At 39.8% G+C, this 27,678-nt stretch overlaps 1 protein-coding gene and 1 long non-coding RNA gene across 8 annotated transcripts in view; one reads left to right on the top strand and one right to left on the bottom strand.

Moving 5' to 3' along the window:
- Itgb6 (integrin subunit beta 6) overlaps window positions 1-27,678 on the top strand; it is a 127,786-nt gene that overhangs the window by 69,507 nt on the left and 30,601 nt on the right. For all 7 annotated transcript variants that reach the window (XM_003478677.4, XM_013142437.3, XM_013142436.3 and 4 more), the window contains 4 exons: window positions 1,111-1,276; window positions 2,644-2,805; window positions 5,576-5,671; window positions 26,025-26,114. In XM_003478677.4, the coding sequence (XP_003478725.1) occupies window positions 1,111-1,276; window positions 2,644-2,805; window positions 5,576-5,671; window positions 26,025-26,114 (514 nt within the window). The remainder of the gene's footprint in view (window positions 1-1,110; window positions 1,277-2,643; window positions 2,806-5,575; window positions 5,672-26,024; window positions 26,115-27,678) is intronic.
- Window positions 10,159-12,646, bottom strand: LOC134478295 (uncharacterized). The gene is made up of 2 exons (XR_010050808.1): window positions 12,271-12,646; window positions 10,159-11,992 (listed from the first exon to the last, which is right to left on the bottom strand). It is a non-coding gene; the product is annotated as an uncharacterized LOC134478295 (long non-coding RNA).

The raw sequence follows: 27,678 nt of genomic DNA, 5'->3' as shown, positions 1-27,678 counted from the left end.
GAACAAGGAGCCGTGCTATGATTTCTGGGCCTTTGGCAGGCAGGGTTGGGGTTAAGAGGGAGCAGAGGAGGAAGACAAGTTCCTCTCTGACTTGCTATGAAATGAGTCATATTTGACAACAGCTTAAAATATCAGAATACAAAAATTTGTCATCATGTAAACAATGCTGGATTTGGGTTGGGAGGCGATAGAAGGTAGTGATTATGGTCATTGGAATGCAGAGTCTGAACACCTGATTACCTTTTATCTGAGTCTGAGTCAGTAAGACATACAGTAAGTCTAAATAAGATTCAGCTAGTCACATGGAAGTGATGGGACAGAAGATGATGACAACAACCTTTACTGTGAGACTCCCAGTCAAGATACAGAATCCAGGTCCTGTAGAAAAGTGAATCTTCATTTAAAGAAATGTTGCTGTTGACTGTTATCTTCTTTTGAAGTCCTCTAATGTCTCCAATGTTTTGGTTTTATTGGTCTTGTTCTTTACTGTTTTGTTCAATTTTATTATAACTGATGATATAGGCAATTCTTTTTAAGATAGCAAGAGGCATTAATGGTAACCATTGTTGATCACCTTGTATTTTGTTTTTACATTATGTATTATGTCCATCCTTTTGATTTGACCTCCTCTGTCCTATTATGTCACATTTGGTTTTACTTTCTTCAAAAAAAAGTAATAAGAACAGTGGGAGTAATAAAACCCAAAATATGTAATTGTCATTGTACAAAAGAGAGGAACAGAAAGTGCTCTAAAGGACATAACTGCATGTATATTTAAGTGTATAAGATAGGTAACCATATTACCGAGTTTTACTGGATCATTGAACAGAACTGTTTGCAGTCTCACTGTTTGAATGTCCACTCGATATGCTTTAATTTTGTAACTTGAACAATTATTTCTAAGATGACAATATGTAATCTATTAACTAGTGATTTCCTACTGTTTATTTTTTCTGAAATTCTGTATAACTTGTACCCTTTTTCTGTTTTTTTCTTCTCCTTAAATAAAATTAAAAAAAAAAAGAAAAAAGAAATGTTGCTGGACTATCAGATCCACTAACTGTGTGTTGCATTGTATTTCAAGAATATTTTTATATTCTCCTTTTGCAGTAGTATTCCATATATCTGCTTACCTACATTTGGATTCAAGCACATTCTGCCATTGACAAATGATGCTGAAAGATTCAATGAAATTGTGAAGAAACAGAAAATTTCTGCTAATATTGACACACCTGAAGGTGGATTCGATGCCATTATGCAAGCTGCTGTGTGTAAGGTATGCTGAGCAGAGCAAGGTTCCATTTTGATAACATAAATTCACCACTTATTCACAAATCTGCATTGGAAAGGTTAAATAATTTTCTTTCCTACAATTGCCATATTTCTACTCTTGATACTTTTTTAAAACACAAATTTTCTTTAAAAATTTTAATTCAATCATATTGAAATAGGGACTCCTTTATATGCCTAGCATTCAAGTAAAGTAAAAAAAATTTAGCACTTTTGACAAAAATGACTAATTTTCACAGATCAAGATCAGATTAATCTCGGTTTTCAATTTGGTGAAAAATATCAAAAGCAGAACATTAATGAAAAAGTAAACTGGGCGTACAGGCAGCATGCCTGTGATCACAGCCAGCCAGAGACTTAGTGAGAGACCTGTTTCAAAATTACCAAAAATATTTAAATTCTGGGACTGTACTCAGTGAGAAGGCCCTAGGTTCAATCCCCGATACTATACACAAAAATGGTAAAGATAAAAGTGAAAATACCTTGAATCAGTATACAACTACCTTACAAATACATAGTTATTGTTTTGAAGCAACAAAATAAGAATCAGAAGTTCTACGGTCTTTAAGACATTGCTGGAATCCTGTTCCTCCTTAACTATTTGAGAAGTAATCATGATAATGAGTCTAATGTCTTTAGAATGCAGCCCTCTGGGGGGAAATATCTGGAAATGGACAAAGTTGAAGCTCCTTGAAGGTGGCAGCGCCAAGGAATTAGAGGACAAAGGAAAGGTATACGGAAGACTGGAACAGTCAGATGAGTTTTTTGCCTAAATGGTTCCTGGACTAATACTAATGGGCGGAGCTCTGCTAAGATGCAAACCGTGGACAGTCACAGTCAGCAGGACCTGGTGCGACCAACCCTGATCAGAAAGCTTCTGTATTGCATCACTTAAAAAAGAAATGCATCCCTAAATGTTAGGTGATCTTTTTAATGGAGCAGGTTTACTTTTAATTCACTTTTTGTTGCATTTTGACTAATTTTTTTTCAGCTTAGATCTGGAATTTTCTCTATGAACCTCATCCCCTTCTTTCCTCATTTTTCTGGTGAATTGAAATCTGAACAGTAAAAATAATTAATTATGTGAAAGCCAAGATCAACTGAATACTGATTGTAGCAGAAGTATTTTTTCCCTGAAACATAAGTCATCCAAAAATGTTATCCAGGAAAAAGCAAATGCTGTAGAATTTCATGTTTATAATATGTTATCAAGTCATAATGGGTAAGAGAGGTTAAAATAGATAGACCAGCAGTGTGTTGTTAAAACCGGAACATGTCTAAACAGAATTGATCCACATTTATTATGTGCCCGCCTCTCCCCAAAGAAACCTGGAAGTTTCTTTCTTACTGCAGGAAAAAATTGGCTGGCGGAATGATTCGCTCCATCTCCTAGTCTTCGTGAGTGATGCCGATTCTCATTTTGGAATGGACAGCAAACTGGCAGGCATTGTCATTCCCAACGATGGGCTGTGTCACTTGGACAGCAAGAATGAATACTCCATGTCAACTGTCATGGTACGTACCCTGCACCCCAGACTGTTTTCTGGGCCAACACTGGCAAATGAAGCAACAGTTGCTGTAACACAACATGAAATAACTTAGCTTGATGAAAGCAGTGTACATGTTTTTAGCAGTGTACATTTTTTAGATGAATACATTACCCCTTCCTAACCCTATTAGTAGAGCACAGATGGGTAGAGGGGACATGTAAGAAGTTTGGATTTGTAATGGCACATGTGCTCCTAGAATTCCTCAACTGTTGAAAGATCCTGGAGCCAGTCAAAAAACAGCCTGAGTAACTTTTTCTGTTCCAAAACACAGCCCAGAAAGACAGGCCCAGACTAGAACAGTAACATCTGAGGATTGTTGGAAATGGTTGTCCCTAAATTATGCCATGTTTCCATAACCCATAGACTCCTGGGAGAGCCACTAGTCGGCTACTGATTGGTTGATCCTTACTAACATTTCGTTTATTTTCTGTCATTTAAAAAATGCTGCTGATGTTGAAAAGCAAAACACATGGCTTTCTGTAGAACTGTAAAGTTGGCAGAGCTCTTTTGACCTCTGTGATATCATCTGATCCTCAACAGAACTCTGTATATCCCGAGCATATGGTTGCTATGCTTGTTTATGTGATTCCCTCTTCTCGGAATGCCCTTCCTCCTAGGTTGTTGAGAAACTCCTGACTATCTTTTAAAATCCAACTTAGTCATAGCTGTCTCCAGCGCGGTCCCTTTGGCTTCCACCAGGTCCTAACACCATTGCCTCTCCCTTCGTCCTTACTCGTCTTGGCAGAATTGGGTTTGCTTATTTCTGTCTGTTTTTACTGCACAGTCCCAGAGCCAGGGCTGGGTTTGTTTTTGTTTTTGAATCTCTTGTTTCTTGGTAGTGTAGGGCCTGGAACACAGTAGACGTCAACCATGTATGAAACTGAAGTAGGAAGCAGCATCCTGAGAAGGTTATATACCCACTTAATGCAAGAGAAGATATGGTTCAGAAAATTTAAGTTTATCGCCTGGAAAAAGTGTTTTCTACAAACTAACAATTTGCATGTTAGTACCATTCCCTGACCTAAATCTCTAAACTTTGACATGAATGTTTTCCTGTAACTCTAGGTGAGTTGTATTCTCGAAACATGCATTCTTTAATCACATAATCTGCCATTTCATATTATAAGAGTGAGAATGAGAACATTTTGGTTTTTAGTCAACAAGAGGCAAGAAACTGAGAAACTGATACATTTTTCACTCCCCTTTTCTTGCAAGTTTTCAAATGTCCCATAATACTTACGTTGAAAACAGAAAGACTGTAAAAACAAACCCTACCTCTTGCCTAATACGTACTTCTCACATAACAAAAGTTCAGTTCATTCTTGCTACATTTGTACAGAAGCCCTGGACCATTTCCATACCCCTTGGGTCCTTAGAGCGTTTCCTCTGTACCCAAAACTGGTCCAGATTCCTGGGGCCACAAAATAATAGGATGTTGTTCCTGGCCTAGAACCTGCCATATAGTTGTGGAGATTAAACCAATAGATATTATTTACAGAGAAAGATGCAACTCCTGTGGGATCTGTGTTAGGATCCTGGCTCCACACAGCCAGAAGTTGAGAGGTGTGGGAAGATGTGGAGATGAGGGGCCAGCACTGGTGGGACCTAGACTTGAGGAAGAAAGATGCTGAATGTTTGGGGAACTGAAAAGCCAAAGAAACCGAACATACTGGACTCAGGAAAATTCATATTCTCTGGAATCTGTACTAACAGTAATCCAAATGTGATTGAAAGTACTTTGCAGCTAGATTTGCAGTTGAAAATTCAGCTGAGTATTCAACATAAAAGTACACTTTTCCATCAGCTTGAACTTTGTACCTAAAGAGGACTTTAGATAAAAATGTGCAGCATTATGGAAAAGGTAAGGACACATCCCATTAGAGGAGGGCTGTTTAAGAATGGACACATTCTCAATTGAATCAGATACAGGTGACTCCCTCCTTTGACTTCTCTTTTTGGGCATCATCCACATTTGGTTTCATATGACAGGCAAACAAATTTCAGTTTTTTACAGACTTGGAAAGTAAAGCTCACATTCAAATGTGATAGTTAATGACTTCCTTGTTTCTAAGTAGTAATACCATATTAAGTGGGAATGAATGTAACAGTGAGTCAGAAGGGCAGCAAGTGTTCAGTCATCCTGTGAAAATACTGCAGGATCCCGATCAACAAGTTTATGACACTGAAAAGGTGCACAAACCAATCTCAACAATTAGTTTAGGAAATTCACAAATCAGACAGGTGCAGGAATCGTAGCGTCTCATTCTTCAGCAGATCATCCCTTCCTCTACCTTCATGGCACCTCATCAAACTCCAGTAAAAATTTCAGAGCTATAAATGCCTCCTTGGTCACATGCGTCACAGGCTAAATGCCTCTCCCTCCATTCTAATGTTCCTGCCTGCCAGTGAGGAGCACTTATAAGAAATACTTCTCCTCCTTGCCTTTAAATAAATATCGAGTGATCTGCTTAAAAGTGAGTGACCATGAGGTACCACATTGGCAGGAGCTGAGTCTTGGGACCAAACTAAACTTACTAGATTTGGAAAACAATTACTGAACCAATTAAGTGTGTAATGCTTAATTGTGTGTTTCTTTGCTTCGAGTAATAGATACAATAATAGCTGTCAGCTTTGAAGTGGCTAGCTCAGTAAAATATCTTTGAAATAATTATTATTTTCCTTACACAAATTGTTTTATTAAGGTAATACTTAAAAATCTATGCATTGATTTTTAGGAATATCCAACAATTGGACAACTCATTGATAAAGTGGTACAAAACAATGTGTTACTGATCTTTGCTGTAACCCAAGAACAAGTTCCACTATATGAGGTAAGCAAACATAATCCACAAGATTCCTTTAGGGAGATTATGTCATGAAACTTTAACTTGATGAGTTCAACACACAAGAAAGCCATTAGATAATCATTAACACATTCCAACTGTAGAGGGCACTTGGCGAAGTGAATTCATTTACTGCTGGTAATTTAAATTATAATCATGGAGCTGCAGCAGACGGGCGGGGGGGGGCAGATGTGGTGGGACAAGGTAGAAAGAGTTATTATGGAAATGAATGAGGCAAATTGGAAGAGAGTGCCAGTAAACACAGGGCCACCTACCTAGAGGAAAATTAGTCTGTCTCCTGTTAAACTATTGCATCTGATGAAGCAGAAGTTAACAGAGGACAGAGAAAATATTAAGGATGGGAGGAGAATTGACTTTAAATTTTTGACATTTGCAAATTAGATACATAGAAATGACACAGGTAGAGATACAACTATTGAGAAGTGGAAAGTTGAAAGCAAAAACTTATTAAATTGGGCCAAAAAATAATTTCTCTTTAAAGTAGTTGAACTTCAAGATCCGGAATTTGGATGGAAGCACCAACTATGAAAAAGGACTTATTTCGTGAGATCACATAATGCTTGTAAACTATAAAACATACATGCAAACATAAAAGATTTCTATGGTTTCTTTCCAGCCTGAAAAAAACAATATGTCAAAATGCCAGGAATTGAGAGGCTAGCCAGTAATCTAACCCTAATCTGCATTTCACAGAGAAGATAGGAGGCTTTAGCAAGGCCCTAGGAAATGCAGGGAAATCAAACTGTCTGCGCCTTGTGTGCAGAAGTGTCAAATACTCCTAAATGATCTCCTTTTCCTTTTGTAAGGACCTCTTAACTTGCTTGGTGACTCTATGGGGCTCAGAAAAGTCTGAGATTATTTCCCAGAAAGCTTTGACTAAATGTATTCACTACTGAGTATGGCACAGTCCATGAACCTGCATCAGGTTCTGTAGAAAGGATCCAGGAGGAGATGCTATCTTGCATTTTTAATGAGAGGAGGTATTGTGCTCCCAGGTGAGACTGCCTTCTGCTGCAAGCTGAGGAAGTCCCTTGCAATCAAGCTCCATACTGCAGGCTTTTGTTCTACCTCCGAACCTCCGAACCTCAGGGTTCACCTGATCTGGGCATTTTCTTAAGGCTCTTTAGTATGTGATACTTGTTTCCACTGATTTTAAGTAGTAGAGTTGCAGTGAAGATTTTTTAAAATATCCCCCAAATACAATAGCGAATCTATTCTGCCTTTGATCCTTAAGACTAAAGTGAGAGGAGAGGACCTGGGGGTCACACCACCTCCTCCCCAGCAGGCTCCACTTTAGGCAGGGTCAGGGAAGCTGCACAGAACTTGTCTTCAAAAGGAGTATGGGGAACAGGATTAATGATTATGAACATAGGTTCCCAGAGCTCACTTTGGTAATAATCTTTAAGACTCACAACTCATTTACATGCCTCCCCCAAACTATTATTAAAAAGACAGAGGTAGATGAAAAAGAGCTACGTGGCAGAACAAAATCTGTTGGATTTAAACTAGTTGCATCATGGTTCCCCTGTTGCAAAAGAAATGATCATTTCCAAGGAAAACACCAGATTAAAGCCTGCCTCTAATATAGCAGCAAGACATTTATTCTGCCTGCCTACTAATCTCATTATGAGACCAATTTATGTTCTGTCATGATCTGTGGTCTTTGCCAGCCAGGCTCTACTAAATTCAAAGGGACATTTGCAGAAGGCCAGGCAGCAGACCTGTTCAGCAGCCTCTCGGTGATTCTGGTTTCATTATTTTATTTTTTATTCTGATGGGCTCATCATTCCCTCTGCATTAGTGGGGCCAGGGCAGCCTGGTCTAAAAGATAATGACAGTAACATTGCATTTCCTTAAAGGTTTCACACAGCATGAAAATGCTGATCTCTTGTTTTATTGATAATGAAAACTGAAAATAGACCAATAATGGCCTGTGTTGCCTTTCAATTTAAATCTCTTAGAAGGAGCCCTAGTGTGCAAGAGTCCTGTGTAATCTAATGTTTGCATAGCTGTGATATAAGGACCATAACTACAAAGTATCATTGGGAAATAGATAAATAGAGCAAATAAGTGGTGAGAGCTAATGGAAATTCCAGAAGGCAAATTATTTGCCAACTTATGTGCTAAGCAGAACTACGCACCTGCCCAGCAGGCCAGCGATGGGTTAGGCTCAATGGTGGCTCTGTCTTGCAGCAAATGAGATTTATGCCGCTCACTCGCAGAATGCAGGAGAAATGGCTGCTTCTCAGTCACTTCGGCAGAGCGCGGGGGACTGCCCAGGTGTCCTGTGCTGCTCTGTGTTGTAAGAGAGATGAGCTAACCACGGAAAGGCTACAATAAGTGCTTTTCCTTCAGTTCACCCTGACTGCAGTGTGCACCCCAGACTCCGGCAAACGGGTGATTTTGCACAAACTTATTATTATGAATAGTTTCCTGTTTATTCAATTACAGTGTTCAGAAGGTAATGATAGATAATTGAGCAGCAGGTAGTATATTATATTCTCCTGCTAAATACCATTTTGAATCAGCATTCAATTACCCAAAGTTTTTGCTTTAATGTTTATATCTCGTCCTTGTTTTTAAGTGTTTACTGCTAATTTACATTGAGATAGTATCAGGCTACTCAACCCTGCCTCATTTGACTAATCTCTCCTTGCTAGCGAGATTTTGAGACAGAAAGAAATTAAATTAGTGAGGTTTTTCAAAACCACGTTGTCAAATCACATCTTTTCAGAGTATCTACATCTGGCTGAAAAAGATGGCTTTTGTTAATAGAAATACTGTATGACCTGGTGTTTGTGATGTGACATTGAAACGCAGCACTTAGAAAGTGACCAGTATTGGTAACGCTCACTGACAGTTTATTCAGTAACATTTGTGTCCACCAATTACCATCCTTGTGTCTAACATATGGAGAGAGGGGTGCAAACAGATTTTTGTACCACAAAGGACTCTTTCTGCTGCAGACAAAAAGCCATTAGTTAGCAGTCTTTGTGGAGTAGAGTGAGTCTTGCTGATCCTCCTGTTCAGGATGAATTCTTAGTATATGTGTGTTTGTTGAATGAATAAAAGAAGTTAGTAAAAGCACTTAGTCTTTTCTAAAGTTGGATCACATGTTCTAAATGAAGACTTAGGAGTTTTGTATGACAAATACTTTTTGAGATTAGGGGAATCCCTATGCTCAGAGCAGGGGGCACTTGATCTTCACTAGGGTTCTCAGCAGCCCAGAATGCCCCTGCTTCCTTTTGCTGCCCTGTGCCCAGACAGTCCAGAGGGAAAAGCAGTACTCTGCATCTGTTCTAGGACAGAGCTGCTGGAGAAGGACCACAGCCTTCCCACTGCTCCATGGAAGGCAGTTATCTCTACCTGCTGACCATTAGATCTAAAAGCCAGACGAAGAGCAGCCATAGTGTATGCTACTGCCCATGTGCTTGTGTGGTTTGTGAAAATTACATACTGAACACAAGATTCCATTTTCCAGCAATCAGTAACCCACTTTTGTTTCACCCTTTCGTGCTTTTTGTGGCTCTTTTGAGTTTTTTTCCTGTAGCAAGGGAGGAATGGAAACAGAGAAAAAGACAATAAAAAAATTGGACCTTAGCTGGTGTAGCAGCTCACATTTGCAATCTTAGCCTGCTGGGAGGCTGAAGCAGGAGCATCATAAGTTCAAACATAGCCTGGACAGCAACACAGTGAGACCCTACCTCAAAATAAAATAAATGAGAAGGACTCTGTTCATCCCCAGTGCTGGGAAAAAATTTGAGTCCTTTTGCTATTTGTCATCCTTTTCAGTTTTTTTTTTTTTTAATGGTCTCTCTGGAAAAGATCAAAACAATTTTGTTTGAGTGGAAGTCTCTCTGACTTTATAAAATATAATCCAGTTTAGTAAAATAAAAGGACTAGATGTGACGACTTCCAGCTTTAACCATGAATAACTAACCCTGGGGAGGGGAAGTTACCAGGAATTCCAGTGATCTCCACATGGATAACAAAAGGAGGCGAACTCTAGCTAATTTGGGCGGGGGGTGTCTATTTGAGACAGGGTCTCACTATGCAGTTCAGGCTGGCCTTCAGCTCACTTTGTAACCCAGGCAGGTCTCAAACTCGCAGCAATCCTCCTGCCTCAGCCTCCCGAGTGCTGGGATTACAGGTGTGAGCCACCACACCCGGCTAAACTCTAGCTAATTTTAGGGTATCATTTAAAAAGTTGTTCTCTTTCTTATCAATCCTATCCTTTAATTGGATATTACAAACTCTTATTTTTAAAATCATCTGGGGTAAAAGATAATTTATGGGTTATGAGACGTGTCCATGGAATTAACAAATTGCTATAGGGTCTGGGGATTTAGCTCAGTGGCATAAGCGCCTGCCTTGCAAGCAGGCAGTCGTGAGTTTGATCCCTGGTACCGATAAAAACGCAAAGACAAAAAAAAAAATTGCTGTAAAGCCAAGTATAATGGAAAATATTTTTATTTCTCTTTGATTGATAGTATCTAGGAACAAAGGCTAAGCTGCCTACACTTTCCTCATTAATGAAAACATCTCTCTGAGAGAGAGAGGATTGGGAAATAAAACCCATGCCCTCAGATTATCAGGCAGTGATGTAAGGAGTATTCTTTAGGCTAATAAATCCTAGCCATGAAAAGTCATCAGATTACAAATGGTACTCTTCTCCTAAAGAACACAAAGTCTCATAATCTGGAAAGTAAATACACATTAAAAAAAGAAACAAACCAGGCGTGGTGGTGCATTCCAGTGATCATAAACTCAGGAGGCTGAAGCAAAAGGATCTCTGTGAGCTCCAGGCCAGCCTTAACTGCATAGTGAAACCCTGACTCAAAAAGAAAAGGAAAAAAAGTACATATTATAACTGGGCTTTACTGATATGTCCTGTTATGCTAAGTCCATGTAGGAAATATGAGATTCCTTCATTACAAAACCTAAATATTTCAAGATTTACCCAACACCTAGAATGTCCTGCCCATCACTGGACCAAGAGCCACTGACCACCTAGTCATTTATTCATTCATTAATCAAACATTTCACGGACACTGTCATGGAGCAGGTCAGAGATTGTGACTGTTTGAGAGAATAAGGCACAGTACAAGGAGCAATCATAGAATTTTAAACCAATAACTAGCTTAGAAAACAGGATGAGCATCTTTTAGAGACTTGTGTTGTAGAGACAGAGCTCCTGGCAGAGTTTGGCTGAGGATCCAGAGTTTTCATATCTGTCAGTGTTTGTTCTCTTTCCTGTTCGTCATTTTTGGTAGACGAGGCAGCAGCGTAATTAGCAATCATCAAACTGCTTTTAATGCTAATAGTATCAAGTGTTGGGCTAAGAGCTTCAGGTTATAAGGGCCAAAACTGAAGGTTCAGAATGACATGCAACAGTGATTATGCTACGAATAGGGTTATGGGGAATGATTGCAGAAAGCTTTTTGGTGACAGTCTGGGGTTTGAGAGTTTTACACTCATTTTATAAATTAGTCTGCATTTTATGGCTATAGAACCCAAATAGCAAAGCAAATTCTAAAAGCCAGGATTTGGATACAGACAATCTCCAGCTTCAACCCCTGAGATAAATTAGTATTGAATTCAGGCTGCTGTAGGGATAGACCATGCCAATTTCTAGCCAGTAGATCATCTGAAGAACAGTATTTTAAGTAAAGCAACCAATTTTAGACATCACTTTAAAAGCATGTAGCCCAAGGGTTGAGCAGAGACCCCTGACAGGTGAACCAGTAAGGGAATTCCTTTTAAATGACAGAGTCCCAAGGCCAGGAAACAATTGATCTGGGGTTCCTTACTATTGCTGTTAATTTAGATGAATAGAGCAATCTAAAGGTATGTAGACTTCAAGAGTCTTTGATTCTGCCTTGTGGGTTATTTAAACCCTGAGTGGCAAGAACAGGTAACATTGCTGGGGAGCAGTCTGCCATCGGCCAGACCCCTGAACCAGCTTCCGCCCGTGGTAATCACTGTCACAGATTCCAGGCAAAGGGGCAAAGTGGGGGCACCAGGTCCGACACTAGCTATAGTTTACTGTGATGATGGTGACAGTGATGATGATGCTGATATATATAGCCCTAACCCACTGCCAATGTTTCTCAAATAGTAACAGTTTTGCCACCATTTTTGGTTACAGTTTTTTAAAAGAAATAAAACATTTCACATATACTTGCCTGCCGTGGAACTGCCCAATCTTGGTCTGATCTCCCCCTTTGTTTTCCATAGAGCTCATTGGTATCCTAAATTTAGGGTCCTTTTTCACATTTGTTTTCCATTCTATAAAAAGTAGGTAAATTTATAGTTATAAACACAGCTCATAAGCTTCATTTTGTGGTGTATATATTATTTCCACAACTTGATTTTAGCTTTTAAAGAACTAGAACAATGACCTCTGGCTTTCATATCAATGACTGATCCTGGGAGGGAATTACTAAAACTCCAAAGAACTTTTTGAATTATATTTTCTTACTATATTTTCAAACTATATAGAAAACACAGACCTGACCATTTTAACCATTTTTAGTTTGGGTACAGTCACTTAAGCACATTCATACCGTTGTGCTTAATGTTCCAGGTCTGAGGTTTATCCGTGCAGGCTGGTGCAGCTCTGGGCACTGCGTCCCACAGCTCTGTGTATTGTGGCAGCGGAGACACAGCAGTGAGCCTCTTCTGTAACTGAGGGTGTCCCGTATTTTCACCTGTGCATAGGACAGGCATTGCAGTTATGTACGTTTCTCACACACTGTCGAATCCGCACCCATAGGTGAAGTCCCTGGTAACAGGAGAGCGGAGTCTTCAGTTTTCACAGGAGTGTCTAAGTTTCCTTCCAAAGTGTGTCCAGTTCTCTCCCACCACAAAGTAGTGTGGAAGTGTGGCTGGACCAAAACAAACTCAAGTTATTCTTCTTCTGATTGCAAAAGTAACATATTATTTGCCAAAGCAAGAGGGAAGTGGAAGACTAAAAGATACGAAGAAAGGAAAGATCACTTATAAAATGCTCACCTCTCCGATATAGCTACTAAGGTGGACATTTTAGAATGTTTTTCTTTGCATATATTTACATATTTTAACATAATAGGCATAATACTGTGCATATTAAGTATATTAAAAATTTTAATGAGTTTGTATATTTACAGTCTTGGAAAGGCATAAGACATTAAATTATATTTAGTTAGACATCAATCATTTTAATTAACAAGAATATTAGGTAATGTCAGGATCACCCACAAATGCTGAGCCCAAGGTTGCCATACGTTAGGACGCGTGCTCTCCTAGGAAGGCAAACCTGCCTCTTTTACCTTCCACCCCAAACCTGAATGCCATTCTTACCTGCCAGCTACTGTTTTACAGAAGCACAGTGGCAACTTTTTCACGTATTCATGTTTTCACTTTAATAAAACAACCCATTACTTAGTACCTGCTTCTTTCTGATCTCTGAGGGTGCCTTGGGTGAGGACTTTGATATCTTGTAAACAAGGCTCCTCTGTGAGACACAAAGGGCGCAGGCTCTGGAATTACCCTTCCCTGTGCTCTCGGGGGCCCCACAGGAAGGGAGAACTCCTGTTTCACTGAGTCATCTGTCCATGCCCTGAAGCTCTGCCGTGGTGGCAGTTGGCCACCCGGTACATGTCGGTATTTGTGAGTCTGGCCCACATGACAGCTGTGCTCACGGGATGCTCACCCAGCTTGGCTCACCACGCAGGAAGCTAACAGCAACCAAGCACTTTCCATGTGGAACAGTCCTCTAAATGGTCACAGATGGCATCTACACACAGAGGACAAATTAAACTGACAGCCCCCAGGACATAAAGTTTAAAAGTGTTATATATTTTAATTTTAGATCAAGTTATCTGGGAGGAGCTACAAAAAGGCTAATATTAATTATAGCATAAATTAATAGTTTTGTGCCCCTACAATATTGAATCTCTCAGAACTAAACAGAAAATTCAGAAAGACATTCATTAAACTTCTACAGCTTGAGCTATTTCATTAATTCAGGGGTTGACACATTTATTCCACATGGTTACTAGTGTTTACACATTTAAAAAATGAGCACTTTCAGTTAAATTAGAATTTTAAATAAATAATCTTTAGTATAAGTATATTCCTTGCAACATTGGGGATTCACTTTATTAGAAATTGTTCTCTGCTCTGAAATTCAAACTGCATGCTGTATTTAGTCTAGTGGCCTCTCAGTGAAGAGTCACAGAGTGATTTAAAGTCTGTGGGCCATCTGGCTTCTGTCATGACTACTCAGCTTTACCACTGTTGCGTGAAAAGCATCCTGGACCATAAAGAAACATATGAGTCTAGTTATTTACAGAAATAGGTGAGAGCCAAAATACAGCTCATAGGCCATAATCTGCTGATCCTTGCCTTCATCCTTTTATTCTGTGCGCCCTGCCAAACACTGAACTAGGCACTGGGAGAATAGGAGAGAATAAAAGCACTGTGTTTAGTTTATCAGGATTAAATAGACAAGAAATAAAGAACAAATAGCCAAGTACAACTTTATAGTACACCAAAATGGGATGTAATAAAGGGGGAAATAATGAGGTCATTCTTAAGATCTTAAAGTTCTTAAAGAGAAGAAGGCATGTTCAAAGGTCCTGAGGCAGCAAGGGCAGCAAAGGGTTCCATGATCAGTGTGTTTGAAAAATTAAAAATAGATCAGTCAGCCTGGAGTGAGCTGGAATAGAAAGGAATAAAACAGAAAAGGGAACCTGAAAGCAAATCCCCTAATCTTAGAGTCACAGAGAGGAAAGCAAGTGCCAATCCATGGGCAGGCACTGAATAAAACCACTTTTGTTGCTGAGTGTTGCTGGGTGTAACATGGGCATTAGTCGGGCTGAAAATGTCACATGAATGATGGCTTTGAAATAGGCTTAAAAGCATCATACCTTTATTTTCCAATGACCTCCCCTGAAGAGATTCAGCGCCAGCAGTTCTCAGGTTTTGGTGCTTATCAGAATTACTTGGGGAGTGTTTTGCATTGTTTTATTTTATTCATTTGTTTTAAATCTAATGCCCACCCTACACCCAGATCTGATTAAATCAGAGTGTCTGGGACTGAGATCAATGTACCAGTATTCCCTTTTTAAGTCTCCTCTAATGTGTCCAGTCTTACAGGGCAGAGAGGTGTTAACACGGAGGCTGTGGTTCAGGAGTTCTAGGCTGAGCCTGAGATTCTACAGTTCTAACAGTCTCCGAGAAAATGCTCATGCTGCCAATCTGCCCACTCAGCCCTGCAGTATGGAGGGCCGAGAGCTCTTTTGTAGTCCCCACACATACACCTGCTTGCTATTTCCTTGTCCCCTTCATCTCCTTCCTACTTGTCATCCTTCAAAGTTTTATTACCTGTCATTGGTCTGCAGAGCACACAGGCTGCTGCTGAACCCCATACTGCTTCCTGTTTTAAAAGGATTTTCTAAAGCTTAGGGACCTGCATTCCCCAGCAAAGACCTGCAATAGCTATCAAAAGGCAAAGTAATCTTGTTAAGAGAAGATCTGAAGTATCCTCAGTAACAAATACTGCAGGCAGCCTCTTTGTTCTCTGAGCCTCCATTCTCCAGTGCCTCCTGGTGCATTTATTTGTCTCAGAGCAGTCATGCACCTCGGGTCCATTCGTCTTCCCTTATCACTCTGTTACTGCTGCCAAGCACTCGTTCAGCGATGCGCTACAGCCTCTTGGCTGACAAGATAATTACATTCCAGGCAGACTGTGAGAAAGACAGGTAGTGCTCAAAAGTTCTGAAGCCCACTACCTAGTCATTGCTGGTACAGACTTCAAAATCAAGCACCTGATCTAATTAGCACACTCCCATCTACCTGCCTGACTATGGAATGCTGACAATTGAAAGCCTGAAGGCAAAGCAGATATCATGCAGCCCACAGACAGACATTTATTCTACCCTCATGCCAGAAACAATTACATGTTCTTTTTTGGAATTTTGGGTGCCCCGGTAACAGAGATGAGCCTGGGGGTAAACTTTTGCATAATGTGGGTATCCCTGCATTTACTGATAATGAATGAGAAAACCAGAGAAATAAAACCTCACAAGAATGAAAGACCTCACGGGAAGAAAGTGTTCTGATTGCTTTCCTGAGGATTTATTTCTGCAAGCCCCTCCCCAGGGTCTAGAAGGAGCACACCACTCGCAAGCCTTCACCAGCAGAGAGCTGTTTTCCTTGGACCACAGAAATAACACAATACATTCCCCTGGGAAATTTTTTCTGCCTCTATGCTTTTGCTTCTTTCAAGATGTAGTCTTTGAGTTGGAAAATCATTATGGCTGCAAACCTTTTTGTTTCTCCATTTTGCTTTGGGTAGGAAAATGTTCTGTAATCTCTGAGTCCCCATGAACAAAGCATTATCTTAACTTGCTAATGAGACTCTCATCTTTTTTTGCTTCTGGCATCAGCATCACTTCCTCTTGCTAGGGGCTAGAGGGAAAGAGTGAGTAACTGTCATGGGGTCAAGTTTCTCAGCCTACATCCTCTGTGCCTGGGAAGGTACTCAGTGGTCCAGTCTAAAACAGGAGTATAAGATTAAAGAAATCAAAAGAATTAATCTCTGTACTTCTGAGTTGAATCATGTCTCCAAAAAAATATGTTAAAAGCTAATCATGGTGGTGCATGCCTGTAATCCTAGCACCAGAGAGGCTGACGGAGGAAGATTTCTGGGGAGTTCGAGGCCAGCCTGGGCTCCTTCGTGAGTTCAAGGCCAGCCTGGACTACAGAGTGAGACCCTGTCTCAAAACAAAAAATGTTAAAGATTTGATACTCGGTATGTAGATGCAGTTAGTTAACATTAAGGACACACTGCAGAAACGTAGACCCTTAATCTATTAAGAGCAGTGTCCTTATCTAAAGAGGAAAATTGCAAAGACGACAAAGCATTTGAGATGAGTCCACATTGTGACAGTGGGGTTGGAGAGAAGAGATGCACCTACAAGCCAAGGATGCTAAGGATGGCTGACACCACTAGAAAGTAGTGAGAAATAAGGTTGGGTTCTCCCCTCCAGGTGTCAGAGGGTAACTGGCACTTCCTATACCTTACTCTCAGATTTCTAAGCCCCAGAACTGTGAAACAATAAATTCCTGTTGGGAGTCATGGCAGGAAATTACTATACCTCATCTTTGGCTTACTCACTCATCTAAACCCAACAGTGAGGCCACAAGATCAGGAGAGCCACTGCCAAGCACCTGACAGAAGTGGTCTTGTTAAGAGAGTGGTCTTGTTCTGGTGCCAGGAAGAGGTGGATCCAACTTTCTTCCTGGTGGGTGATTTCAGGCATGTTAAAGTCTGTGGGCCTCAGGATTTTGGCAGTGTAACAGGGATAATTATGGTACCCAAATAATAGGGCTTCTGTGAAGACTGAAAGGATGACACAGCCAGGTAAGAATGTTAGCTCTGGCTATTCCACCCATGGCACGAAGGAGGCAGACTCTGGGCACTTCTAGCCATCTGTGCAGTGGGCTTCCTCCACTGCCGGTTGAAGCTGTCTGTTCCCTATATGTCCCTTCCCCTTCCCGAAGGCTGTCCCAAGGTCTGCACGACAGATGCCCTAGCAGCCTACTAAAAAGTCTACTAAGAAGTCCTTGGGGAGGTCAAGACCCCTCCACACCATTGTAAGTCCTGCACTGGTAATTTCATCTCACAGGGGTTTAGTCCTCGGAGCAGCCACTAAGGAAAGGGACAGACGTAGGAGACAAATAAAGTGAGATGAGTTAGTTGCCAATGAGAACGGGAGAGTCTGCCTGGTGACATCCCTTGATTCCGTACTCAGCTAGAAAGAATCACGTAGGAACTGATTACTCCTTGTGACCAAGTGCTCGACAGATCCAACCCTCTGAACTACCTGTACTTGCCACAGTTTAAATGGCATCTGAATCACTCAGAAACATGACCAAGACGGTGTCAACAACAAATGCTTCTCCAAGCACTTATTTGTCTCAGAATAACCACATTCCATGGGCCCATTTCAGTTGGCTGTGTATATCTTGGAGTAGAATTGTCACCAGATGGGATTTAAGGAGGTTCCCTTGAAGAGGAAGTGAAGGCCTCAGACCAACTCTCACCTCAGGGTAGGTTCTTGAGTCATCATGGAAAAAAATTGCAGGACTCATCAGTGAGAGGCATAGGCAGATTTATTTCTTAGGCAACAAGAAGTTTACACTCAGGAGCAAATGCAGGCTCATGAGGACGGGGTGCATTCTGCTCAGGGTTGGGGTATTTATGTTAGTGTCCTCAAGCGTGGTGACCTAGGAATACATTATGTGTATCTTATTTCTATTGTCTCTGTCCGTTAGATTAATGAGCTAGATTAGAATGCAAACCATTTCTTGTGAATGTCATTTACAGATATGGTACCAAATGACTGGTGCTTTCTTGAGGGTGACAGTCTATGGAATTTATGAATAATATCAGAAGAAAAGCATAGGCCCAAGTGTTTTCTGAGACAAGGTCTCACTATGCAGTTCAGGCTGGACTTGAACTCTCTAAGTGGTCCAGGTTGACCTTGAGCTTGCAGCAATCCTCCTACCTGAGTGCTGGAACTACAGGCTTGTGCCACTGGAGCTGGCAGCAGGGGCCAGATCTAAAAGCTTATTGTATCTTTTGAGACTGTTAGGAATTTTGGAGTGTGTTGCCCAGAAAGGAAAAAGAAGGCATGGTAACCTGGGGTAACTTTTACAGTGTTCTGAAGCTGTACTTTTCTTAAAGTACAATTTAAAAGTTTTCATACCCCTACCTCTCTTTTGCCTATCTATTTCTCCTATCCTACCTCAGCACTGCGGGAGGGCATGCTTATGTTGAGTTCTAGTAGATACAGTAGGGAACTACATTTCCGAAGTACTTATGCCAATTTACGTTCCAAGTATGCGTCTATGATCATGTTCCAAATTTACAGTTTTTAAATTTTAACCATTCTAATGGGTACATGCTAGCATGTCATTGTGGTTTCAAATAATGTTTCTCTAATGACTAAAGATACTGAGTACTTTTAAAATATTTACTTGCCACTTCTGTATCTATTTTCACTAGGATTCATATGTATTTTTATTGATATGTAAAAAGGCTTTGTCACTTACATGTCTTTTGTCATTTGCATGCACCACAGATACCTTCTCTCAATCAAAGGCTCTTTCTCGCTCTCTTAAAAGTATCTGTTTGAGAACAGAAATTCGTAATTTAAAAATAATAGGGTTTTTTTTAGAACAATTTTTGGTGTACAGCAAAATTAAGTGGAAGGCATAGAGATTTCTCCAGTATCCCCTGTCCCATTCATGAGTAGCCTCCCCAGGTATTATATCCTACACCACAATTCAGGAATCTATACTGATGGGTCATCAACCACAGTCTGCAGCTATTTGTATCAGGGTCCACTTCTGACATTGTACATTAGGACTGGACAAATATATAATGGTGTGGATCCGTCACGGCAGTATCATGTGGGGTAGTTTCAAAACCCTAAAAATCCTGTGTTCTGCCTGTTTATCCCTCCCTTCCCCAACCTCTAATAACCAATGATGGTTTTATTTTTAAATTTTATTTATTTGCTTAGCAATCCTGGGGATCAAACAAGAGCCTTGAGTTTGCTAAGCAGGTGCTCTGCCTCTGAGATACACCTCCAGCAATAATGTGTTTTACTGACTCCACGGTTTGGCCTTTTCCACATCATACAACTGAAATAATACAGGGTGCAACCCTTTCAGCTAGATTCCTGTCACTGCATAATATGCATTAAAGATTCCTCCATGTCTTTTCATGGCCCAATAATAGCTCATTTCTTTTTAGTACTGAATAATATTCCACCATTTGAATATGCCACAGTTTTCTATTCAGCCACTGAAGGCATCCATGTTGCTTAAAATAAACAGCTGAACTTTTTGTTTAGTCCTAGGCCTTTGACTCCCTTAGGTAAGTACTAAGGAGTCTGACTGCTGGATCACACAGTGAGTGTTAAAGGCACGGAGGTTACACAGAGCTGGATAAAGCTCTATGTAAGCAGCGTGGCTGTTGGTGCTGTCAGTGTCCCAGCTGTGGCCATTCTGATGGGCATGTGGTGGTATCTGACTGCTGTTTCTTTTGCATTTCTCCAACAACATATGATAATGGGCATCTTTTCATGTGTTTATTTTGTTATCTGTGTATCTTCTTTGGTGGAGTGTGTGTTCAGGTTTTTGGCTCACTTTTAAATCAAATGGTTTATTTTCTTGTCAGGTTTTAAGAGAGCTTTGTATACTTCAGATGAAAAAAATCTTTATCAGATGTGTCTTTTTCAAACACTGTCTCCCACTCCGTGACTTGATTTCTCATTGTCTTGGCATTGTCCTTCTAGAAGTTTTTAAGTACAGTTCGAAATAGACCATACATTTGGTGTTTTGTCTAAAAAAAAAATCACCACCAAACTCAAGGTCACCTGTCTTCTAGAGACTTATGGTTTTAAATTCTTTTCTTTCTTTCTTTTTCTTTCTTGCTTTTTTTTTGAGATGGAGTCTCGCTGTGCAGTTCAGGTTCACAGTGTAGCCCAGGCTGACGTCAACCTTGAAGCAATCCTCCTGAGTCCTGGGATTACAGGCATGTGCTACCACACCTGTTTCTTTTACATTTTCAGTTAGGTCAGTAATGCATTTTGAGTTAGTATTTGTGAAAGATATTAAGTTGTATGTCCAGATTCTTTTTTTTTTTTTTTTGTGCATGTGGCTGTCCAATTGTCTTAGCACCTTATGCTGAAAATATTTTTACTCCAATATGGTGACCTTGTTCCTTTATCAACAAAAAGTGGGTTATATTTATCTAGGGATATTTTTAAGCTCCCTAGTCTCTTCCATTGACTTCTTTGTCTTTTTTCTTCTTTTTTTTTTTTGTTTTTTGTTTTTTGTTTTCTTTGTCGGTATTGGAACCACCCTCAGGACCTCGTTCTTGCCAGGCAGATGTGTGCCTCTGAGCTATATCCTGGTCCCTCTTTGTTTTTTCTTTGTTGTTATTGTTGTTAAAACCACATTGTCTTGATTTTATAATTTTAGAGTAAGTCTTGAATTCAAGTAGTATCAGTCTCCCAATTTTGTTTTTCTCCTTCATATTAAGTTAGCTATTTTAGGCCTTCTGCTTTGACCCAAAGATCATATGTTTTTAATCAGTTTGTTGATATCCACAAAACAAATTGCTGGTGTTTTGATTAGGAGTGCGTTGAATCTATAGATCTTACTTTTAAACCCTGTTCATCCATCTTTTCCCTTATCAGTAGTGCTTTTGGTACCTTATCTAAGACATTTTTTAACCCTCAGGCCAGGAAGATATCTCCCCTGACTTGATGCAAGTCAAGATAATGGTGATGCTGTGATGGGGTGATGACTGGAAAGCAGCAGAGCAGGATTCCAGGGAACGACCATGTTTGATTGCTTGATCTTCCTGATGGTTAGGGTGCTCATTCACATTTTAAATACTCATTGAATTGTCTGTTTACTGCTTGTCTTAGTTACTTTTTGCTCATTGCTGAGACAAAATACCTGAAGCCCAAAGTTGGGAAAGAAAAGGTTTATTTCTTACAGTTTTTGGAGGTTTCAGTCCACACTCAGTTGGCTCCAAGACAGGCGGGCATGGCTGGGCCGCAGTTCATGGCAGCTGCAAACAGCAAACAGGAACAAGCAAAGAGCAAGACACACCTTCTTCCTGCCATTACATCACATCCAGGCTCCACCCCTATGTGGGTGGAGCACTGACACCATCAATCCAAGCACTAGACAATGCAAATGCGCAAATGCACAATGCAAACTCATGCGGCCTGGGGGACACAGACATAAACCAGGACACTGCTCAAACCCTACATATATGTATTATGTTGCTATTAACGTTTCAGAGAAAAAGAGCACAAACCAATGGAATCACTGACCAAAAGGATACAAAGAAATGATGAGAAAACGTTGAAAGATCAGATGAAATATTTGTGAGCCGATTATATAATATCCTGAGTTCTCTGTCTGTATAAGACAATCTTTCAGTGAACGTATTTTCTTTTTTCATCAGTATATACCTGTGATACCTCCTAATTGCATTTGTGTTGAGGAAGTGGTCCATATCCATCACACATCATGTTCACTCCTCTTCCTCACTGATCATTCCTCTCCCTCCTTTCCCAGATCACTTCCCATCTTAACATTCTACTTCCCTGTTTCCTACTATCACTATTTATTTTGCTCTTTAAATGATTTATATTTTTGGTTCCTCAAATTAACAAAGCCATGTAACATTTAGTGTCCTGTGTCCAATTTATTTCATTTAGCATGATAAGCTCAGGATCCACCCATTGTCCCACAAATGACTCAAATTTGTCCTTCTTTATGGTTGAGTATAACTCCCATGTGCACATTACCACATTTTATTTATCCATTTATTTGTTGATGGGCTATAGGTCACTTCTATAATTTAGCTATGGTGAATTTTGCTGCTATAAACATACATGTAGTTAGTATATTTAAGAACATTAACAGATCGCTAATGTATTGAAAACTAACAATACTGATCTTATCTCATTGCTAAGCATAAAATGAAGTAGCGCTATTATTAACATATTAGGTTTCACAGAAAGAAAGTTATGTAAGCACAGAGCCTAAAGAGAAGTGGCTTATAGCTAAAGTTGATTTTACATGTTCTATACAAAAATGCTTCTAGTATGTATGCGGCAAGCTGATTTTACCTTCTCCATGCTCCAATCTTTTGGGCTGAGTATTATGGTCTCTCTAAAATGACAGTGAATTCTTAGAAGGCAAATAGTCTTTGAGACTACAGCAAAAAGATCTTTGGCAGGGAGGAGACATACGGCTCCAGGCTAGAATCACCACCTGCTATGGAATAGTGCCCAAGACAAGACATTCGGTCAAGACACAGTTAATAGCAAACATGGACGCCGAATGCAGCCAGTCTCCAAGGAGCTATCCAATGGGAGTACTTAAAGCAGGAATGAAGGTTGTGTCAGGAGCTGTCCCTTCTGGGATGAAAACACCAAGGCATTACCAAAAGCAAGGGGGTCTGCCAAGGTCCTCAGCCAGAATCTCTTTGAAGAGAAAGCCAACCAATGGCCTGTCCACCGTAACCAGGCAGCAGGGGTGCGACTGACCACATGTTCCTTTGCCCTGAGCCAAGCAGGAGTGCACACCTGACAGCTGGTTCTGGTAATCAGATCCTGCCCAGTGCTGAGAGGAGCCCGGAGAGTACAGATGTGAGGTCAGGTGTTGTCTTCTATCTCCTCTGGTGCCTGCCCACTGAATGGTTTTCTGTCTTCTTCTAATTCTCTATCTTTGACAAAGATGAGATTTTCAGGGAGCAAATTCTCTCTTGAACAGTAAATGTAGTTTTTGAGATGAGGACAGAGTACACAAATAAATAATGCTGGATAAAGAAAATAAACTAAGACAATCCTATAAATAAGTTTATTTATAAGAAAATAAACTAAGTGAATGAGAAAAGCAACCTGGGGTACTCTTCAGTGGCATAGCAGAGAGAAAAGGAGAAAACCTTTAAGTAGGATGATCTACAGAAAAAAATAATAGAGAATTCAAGCCTAGCATAGAAGTTTTTGCATTTCTAATCAGTTCATGCAACATCATGTTTACAGAATTCATCATTTCTAATATTAAAGCATCATCTTTCAGAGCTACAATACTATAATTTATCATGTCCAGGCATGCAAAAGCATCTTTTTTCTAACACTAAGCATGTTTAATCATGACGATTTATAACAGCACCTTAGGACCTTAGTGAAAGGAAGGCGTGTGATACATGATATTTACAGTAATTATAATAATACCAGATTTAAAGTATCATTTTTTACAGTGTTCACTCACAAAGCCAAATTGTCCATGTTTTAGCTAATCATTTGAAATACTTCTGGGGGATCAGCATCCAGAAATTAATTAATAGCTTCCCTCTCCACAACTGTCAGCGTTATCGCTGTGACTCCTGCCAGCTGCCAGTTTCTTTGTAACCTTGCTCTGCTGGCCATCAGCAAAGGCCACTAATGTTATCCACGTGTTCTGATAGCCGAACACCAAATGTCAAGCCACACGTGGAATCATACTTATGCTTCAGGAAGTCAATGGGATCAGCTTTGTGAACCAAGAATTGACCCCAAATCTGAAGGCTCCTTGAACTAGTGCTTACAGAAAATTCCCATGACCTCCCCTTCGTGGACATACCAGGTTGGAGTTCAAGGGCGGCAATTTTCATGCAAAGCTAAGAGTTTTAAAATTCTTTTTCAAAGAGTCTAAATCTTTCTTTGTTGAGCTCTAAAGATTCCCACTGCCTCTCTTCTGGGATCAGTCAAATTTACACACATTCCAGCTCCACTTGAGTGGAATGCAAGTCTCTATTTAGGCATTTGCTATTAACCACAGGTCTCATGCTTCACAGCCTCTTGTGACATGTGTTTATTTGAAGAGGTAAGTTGATGAAGCGGTGCCTTCCTGGTATTTTACAAGCTCTACCTGACTCAGGGAAATAGAAGAGAGCCCGCTGGCAACAGACAGTGATGTGGTGTGTGGATGAAGGTGAGGAGTGTTACCTGGACCACTGCCTGTGGCCCCCTCAGTATTAAAATTCAGTGTCAAAGCACGGCCACATCTGAAACATTTCAGGGTTCAGATTCCCAGCAACTTCAGACTTGAGCACTACAGTAAGTAGAACATTACAGAACCCATAAATCAAAACCAAAGTCTATTTTTTCTCCACACACGTAGAATAGAAAGCTTGGATTTACCCAGACACCCAAGGCTAGCAAGTACCCAGGACTTCCCAGGTGCCTTTGTGTTCTAACATCACCCTGGTTCCATTCCTTCCTCTCATTCATTCTTATTGTCTCGTTTATGGACTTAATATCACTATCAGAATTAGAGGTAAATTATTAATTCCAATTAATTTCCATGAACTTTCTAGACCACTTAATCTTCTTTAGAATAAGATGGTACATTTAAATTATGTTAGAACTGTACAAGATATCCTAAATCTATCACTCCAAGCATACTTTTTCTATATATGATTTCAGTAACTCAGGGATCTGATTGCACTACAGGGACATAGGAGACCAGACTGACAGAAAGAGTGGAATGTTATTTGTGTGGCGCAGAATATTAAGCCTACTTACTAGATGTTGTTACATGCAACAATAAACAAATAATTTACTGAATGTGTAAGTTACTGAAAGAACGTAAGTTACTAAATGTGTGAGATACTGAAAGTTTAAGGAGAAGGCAGAAAAATTTTTAGTAACAGGAATCAAACTCAGGACCTTGCACTAAGCTACGTCCCCAGCCTGAAATTATTTTAAAATAAATTCAAGCAACAAAATCTAGCAGCCAGAGGCCAGGACCAACATTGTGTAGGTGCAACCTCTTTGTGGTTTTTAAAAGTCTTTTATGCACACAGAGCAGTAGTTAGTAATGACTATTCCTTTAAATAATAGGAATAATATTAGGAATAATAAAAAGAATAATAACTATTCCTTTAAAAATAAGTTGGGATGTTCGTATGAATCTTTAAGACAGTGTGTATCAAACACTTTGGAGAGATGTTCATTTGAAAATAACAAACTTTTAAAATGAAAAAGAGAAGTCCTGTGTAGATGTCTGGAAAATTCACTTCTTTGCAACGTCTTGTCCCCTAGCCAGGCGTAATACCTGGGTGGTGATGAACTGGTACTGTGTGGTCTCAGAGGAAACAACATAAGCAGAATTTGAAGACCATTTAGAACTATGTTCTGACTCACATGAGCATGATGTGGTGGGGACAACTCCAGCCAAACCCTGGACTACGCTGATATCTCCAAAGGAGTGCTTGTTACCAGTGCATTTCATTTGTCCACCAAGAAATTGTTCACTAAATCCTCTAAACCAAATGACCTATGGAACAACCCAATTCCTTCATTGCCGAACATTGGTTTTGGTGATGTTAAGAAGAGAAAGAATTTCCTAGATTCATGCTCAAAAGTTTTTGGGCAAACAATTCTCTAGGAATGGAAGGCAGTATTTAAATGTTATTTTTTGAGACATGAATCCTGTCATGATATAAATCACAGCACTCAACCAAGGCAACAACCACAAATCCTAGATATCCTCAAGGCAATTCTGGCGATCCATTTCCCACTGGACTTCAGTAAGCAGTATCATGTAGGTGCTGCATTCTCAGGGAAATCCCCCTTATTATGAGGAGCCTGTTTCCCTCATACAGTTAAACAGAGGGTCACAACCAATAAGCTAGACTCCTATTTAACTAGGAGCAAAGATTGACTCAGTCTTGTTTGTTTGTTTACAGAATTATGCAAAACTTATTCCTGGAGCCACAGTGGGGCTACTTCACAAGGACTCTGGAAACATTCTCCAACTGATCATCTCAGCTTATGAAGTATGACATTTTGCTTTATGAAAAGTTGATTTTATTTTTGCATGTCTTTGGTATTCAAAAACAAGATGTGAGTCGGGCATGAGTCATGCCTGTAATCCCAGCACTAGGGAGGCCGAGGCAGGAGGATCGTTGCTAGTTTGAGACCAGCCTGGACTATAAAGTGAGCTCAAGGCCAGCCTGAACTACATAGTGAGACCTTGTCTCAAAAAGACCAAAAAAAAAAAACAACAACAACAACAACTAAGATGTGTTTTAGGTAGTGATGTGCCTTCTCCTTTGTTGATCCGAGACAATCTTTCTGCATTAATGTGGCCAAAGTATAAATTTTATTTACTTCGTTTGCACATCTTCTTCCAGAAAGATGGAGCAGTAGATTCAAAAGTTAGAAATCTGATCCTAGATTTCAAGCAGCAACATTGTCTCCCAGCAGAGTTTTAATTTGACTGAGAAACTCCATGAGTCACATGATTAAGTTCTCCTCTATCTGAAAATGAGTTCAGTATCTCAGAGTAAATAAATTCAGTGAGCAACAGAATTATGGGGGAACCAACTCTATGGGCTTAATGAGACGAGTTCATAACTCAAGCAAAAATACAAGTGCTGGTGATGTAGTAAAACACCAAAACACACCAAGCATACCACATTTTAGTTTCTCTACTTTGGAGAACTGGGAATGTTTCCTTCCCTTTATGAGTACCTATATAAGCTTTGCCTGGCATTCAGGAATTAGTACTGAGGAAGAATTCCTCCCTTAAATTAAGATACATACTTACAGAGCTATTGTTTTCTTTTTCTTTTTCTTTTCTTTTTTTTTTTTTTTTTTTTTTTTTTTTGTCCCCATTTTCTTAACTCCATAGGCAACAGTGGACAGCCAATTGCTAACTCTTCTGCGTTTTGTTTCTAAATATCATTTTCCTTATTGACTTCAATTACAAAAAAATCCCCAAAACACCACACAAAGATGTAGATATAGCTCTAAATTAGAAAATTGTGACAAGCAGAAAAAAAGGTAAATTTTTAGAAAGCAATAAAGCTCCAGAGTTTTCTCTAAATAGCATTTTCATAATGATGAATGAGTAAAATTGTCCTAATTTGTGATGTTTGAAAATTGCAAATCAATGATCCACATGCCATCCTGCTTAACATGTATGTCACTAGTGATCCTCAAGTAAATGACCTATCAGAAGCATCTGGGAAACTTTTTTTAAAATGATGTGCTCAGATTTCCTTCATATATGTCTCTGGATAAGTATAAAGGAAGGGAGAGCTACATATTTTGAAAACAAAACTCTGTGGTTTTGACATCACCCTACCAATTTTGAAACTCAACTGAAGGAGGAAAAGCAAGATATTTCTTCTCAAACACTTCACTTACTCAAAGACCTAAATTGCTGGATTCATCAAAATAATAAGAGGACAGGACTTTTCTCACTGATAATCCTCAGAAATTTCAGTTTTCTCAGTCTACATAAAAAATCAGTCCCCACATTAGCTCAGACTTGAAATTGTTCCAGACATGAAAGCTTGTCAACAAAACATTATAAAAACCTGCTTCCCTCTCGTG

Source organism: Cavia porcellus, unplaced genomic scaffold, assembly GCF_034190915.1.
Source record: "Cavia porcellus strain 051 isolate PalLab524CR breed Dunkin Hartley unplaced genomic scaffold, mCavPor4.1 scaffold_12, whole genome shotgun sequence".
NCBI classification, from domain to species: domain Eukaryota; kingdom Metazoa; phylum Chordata; class Mammalia; order Rodentia; family Caviidae; genus Cavia; species Cavia porcellus.
Note: the sequence above shows the minus strand (reverse complement) of the source record. Positions and strands in the feature narration are given on the sequence as shown.